The sequence below is a fragment of the Malurus melanocephalus genome, unplaced genomic scaffold, assembly GCF_030028575.1.
Source record: "Malurus melanocephalus ecotype Western Australia unplaced genomic scaffold, MMel_1.1 scaffold_4890, whole genome shotgun sequence".
Lineage (NCBI taxonomy): Eukaryota > Metazoa > Chordata > Aves > Passeriformes > Maluridae > Malurus > Malurus melanocephalus.
The window spans coordinates 1-3118 of NW_026628121.1; the positions used below are offsets into that span (position 1 = coordinate 1).

General features: G+C 50.5%; 1 protein-coding gene across 1 annotated transcript; it reads right to left on the bottom strand.

Moving 5' to 3' along the window:
- Positions 1–1068: 1068 nt before the first annotated feature.
- Positions 1069–3086, bottom strand: UBAP1L (ubiquitin associated protein 1 like; the record flags this gene model as incomplete). Its single annotated transcript, XM_057389342.1, has 2 exons — positions 1069–1423; positions 2334–3086. Coding segments are annotated over 2 exons (990 nt in total), but the record flags the coding sequence as incomplete, so codon positions are not given.
- Positions 3087–3118: the final 32 nt, after the last annotated feature.

Sequence of the window (3118 nt, forward strand, 5' to 3'; positions counted from 1 at the left end):
ACAGAAGGGAGCAGACTGTACCCATTTCCATCCTTAACAAGATGCACTGTTTCTTCATTTTGAAGCCATCAGTTGCTACAAGACACCCTCGCATAACTCTGTGAAACAACAGGACCTGGGCTCTGCCTATCTCTCTGTGCCCTGATGAAACCTTTGCAGATTGAAGACACAGAGCTTCCCTTCCTTCAGCTTGCCTGGAACACCAGCGAGTTGTGGGGAGCTGGTCCAGCCGTGACTGGGGTAAGGAGGGAGCTGGAAGCTGCAGATGACTCAGCCACAGAGCAGCTCCGTGCACGGAGCAGTCAGGTGAGAGCTGGCCCATGGCAGAGGCAGCTCCCAGGGGAATGGGCAGCAGACTGGCAGCCAGCATGCCTGCTCATGCCCTGCCAGCATCTGCTCCCTTGGATATCCCTCYTGCTCAGCTGTGATTTAGCCCCTTCTCTCTCTGAAAGAGCTACTTGGATATGTTAGCCCTAAAATCCTCTGCTGGGATGGGCAGGTCCAGCCCCAAGCTTGCCTAGGGAGTCAGAGACCACGGCAACCCTCGTGTCACAGGTGCTCTGAGCCCACCTGGACCACTGTGAGATTCATCTGGACAAGCAGAGAAATTGGGAATGAGGATGCAGCAAAGCAGCCAGSAAAGTACTCATATACCATGGTCAGAAGTGACAGCATGTTAAGGATTTTCAATAAATTCCAGGTTATTATAGAGGATTCCATGGGAAGAGCTCTGGGACCCTGGTGCAAYGCTTGCATGGATTCCCTGCTTGCTCCAACACAGGGAAGTTGTGTTTTGGAGAGAGCCCAACCAAATCTCCACGGTATTCCTACAGTATTCCTACAGTCCCGCTCTGACAGGATGAGCCATGGCAATAATCACATGAATCCAACAGCTGGGAAAAAATGATGTGCAAAAAGTTTCCATATAAGGGRGCAAAATTTGTACCTCAAAAGGACACAATTCTTCACACAACAGATTGAACAGATAATSAAACCAGCCATGATTATGTGCTGAAAAGTTGAGGGCAACTCACTGCTATTTTATTACAGCAAAAGTGTGATCTCACGGAAAACCCTGTCCACTATGGTCTGACACCAAAGTGAGAAAGCCAAGGCCATCAAAAATCCAAAGAAGACAGTCATCCCTTTCTCCATGAAAATCAAGTTTTCCTTTACCAAAAGTTTCTCACAGTGCTGTGCCAGCTCCACCAACCTGACTTAAGCTTTGCCTTCCTGTCTTCTGGAGGGTGAGGATGGCTTTGTGGGTGGGGTAGCCCAGGGCTATGACGGGCTCGATGAGGTCTCGCTCCTCTTGGCTCAGTGCAGAGAGCAGGTCAGCCGTGGAATCTGCCTGGGATCTGAGGGAGCTGAGAGGCCGTCCAGGCGTGGAGGCAGCGGGGAGGCAGGTGTAGGGGCTCAGGGACTGCAAGAAAAAACAGGGATGCTCTTACTGCTTTGGGTCATGGAATGAGGTGAAACAACCCAGGCTGAGGCAATGCTTCCAATGCTGGTGGTTACCTCGCTCTCTCCAGAAGAGAAAAATTCCCATACAAGGAACATCAAATGGGTATCAAATGAGACTGGACTTAATTAAATCCAGGCTCAGCTACAGACACAGCTCAGAGAAGAGTGGGTGATGTACAAATACACATGGGYATTTAATCTTTCCTTAATTACTCTATGTCAAATGCAACTGCATATAAATAACCTGGTTGTCCAYGTGTCTGATGGTTTTATTACAGGTTTTCAGTAATTCGTCTCCTAAATCTCTCAGGTGGCTGGATTAGATGCAATTTCTTAAAATCAGGGTGCAATTCAGATTTAAGGTGACATAGTATTATTTGCTCCATCCTTTCACATCACTGTCTATCACTAAATGATTTGTATTTCTAGTAGGACTGTAAGTCCAAAGTTTCCTAGAAAAGATATACTGACTGTAAGGGGACATTTCCCTATAAACCCTGCTYGTATCTGTTAGAATGGAATAATGTAGCAAAAAAAGGACAAAACCCCCCACATTTCACTCTTTTTAAAATATTTCAATTGAAAATCAAATTACACCTGCATGTTGGGGAAAACAGGAATATTTTGGTAAGGACAGAGCAAGTTAATGTGCACCCAGAAAGATTTTTTCGACCTCAGTGAAAAAATCAAACCCTTCCTTCACTTCTCATGAAAACTCATCAGCAATTCCTCATGGGTCCTGTGTTTCCAAAGCCCCATTTTCAGTTTCTTTTTACTTGTCAGGCCTCACCAGATGAGACCAATTTGATGCCCTCCATCTCCCTCCTGTCTCAGCAATGAGCAAAGGGCCACCAAAGGAAGCTGCTCACCGGCACCGTGGGCTTGTGCTGCTTGATGGGAGGGATTGGCGCTGCTGTGGCCGGGGGAGTTGGCACCAAGGTCCCCGTCGGGGACACGTCCGGACCTGGCCCGTACTTGATGCTGTGGTTGGTGCCAGGACACTGGGGGAGCAGCCGTGGCACTGCCATCCCCCTGCTCCCTGTGGCAGCTCTGTTCAAAGGATGCACCAAGGCAGCCAGCTTCCTCCTGGCTGCTTCCAGCTCATTCTTCATGTTGTTAAATATCACCATGGATCTTCTCTGCTTGCCGGGGTCYGGGCTGGCTGGGCTGTGCACATTGTTCTCTGGCGAGGGCTCCAGCAAACCAGGAGATGTCTTTGGTCGGGTCTGGTAAAAGCCAGGACGTGAAGACACACTTCTCCCAGAGCTTCTCCTCCTGGAGAGGAGCATTTCATCCTTGTCATTTTCTTCCCAGGAGGTTGAGGAGTACTCATCATCTGAGTACTCACCCTCCTCCGAGTGCCAGGTGTCGCTGTCAGTGTCGGACAGGATGGCCCTGCTCTTGGCGTGCCCGTAGGAGCTGTGGGCAGCGCTCAGGCTGATGGAGCGCCGCACCGCCCCGTCCCGCCCCCGGCCCCCAGAGCTGTCAGCGGGGTCCACCAGCAGCAGCCAGCACGGGGGAGCCGTGGGGACCACTTCAGACGTGATCCGGTGTCGGGAGCTTTGCTGCTGAGAGGCCACCTCCACCCAGTACAGCACTTTCCTTTCCAGAGAGAAATCGTGCTGGGGAAGAGCAAGAGGCAGCTGGTGAGGAC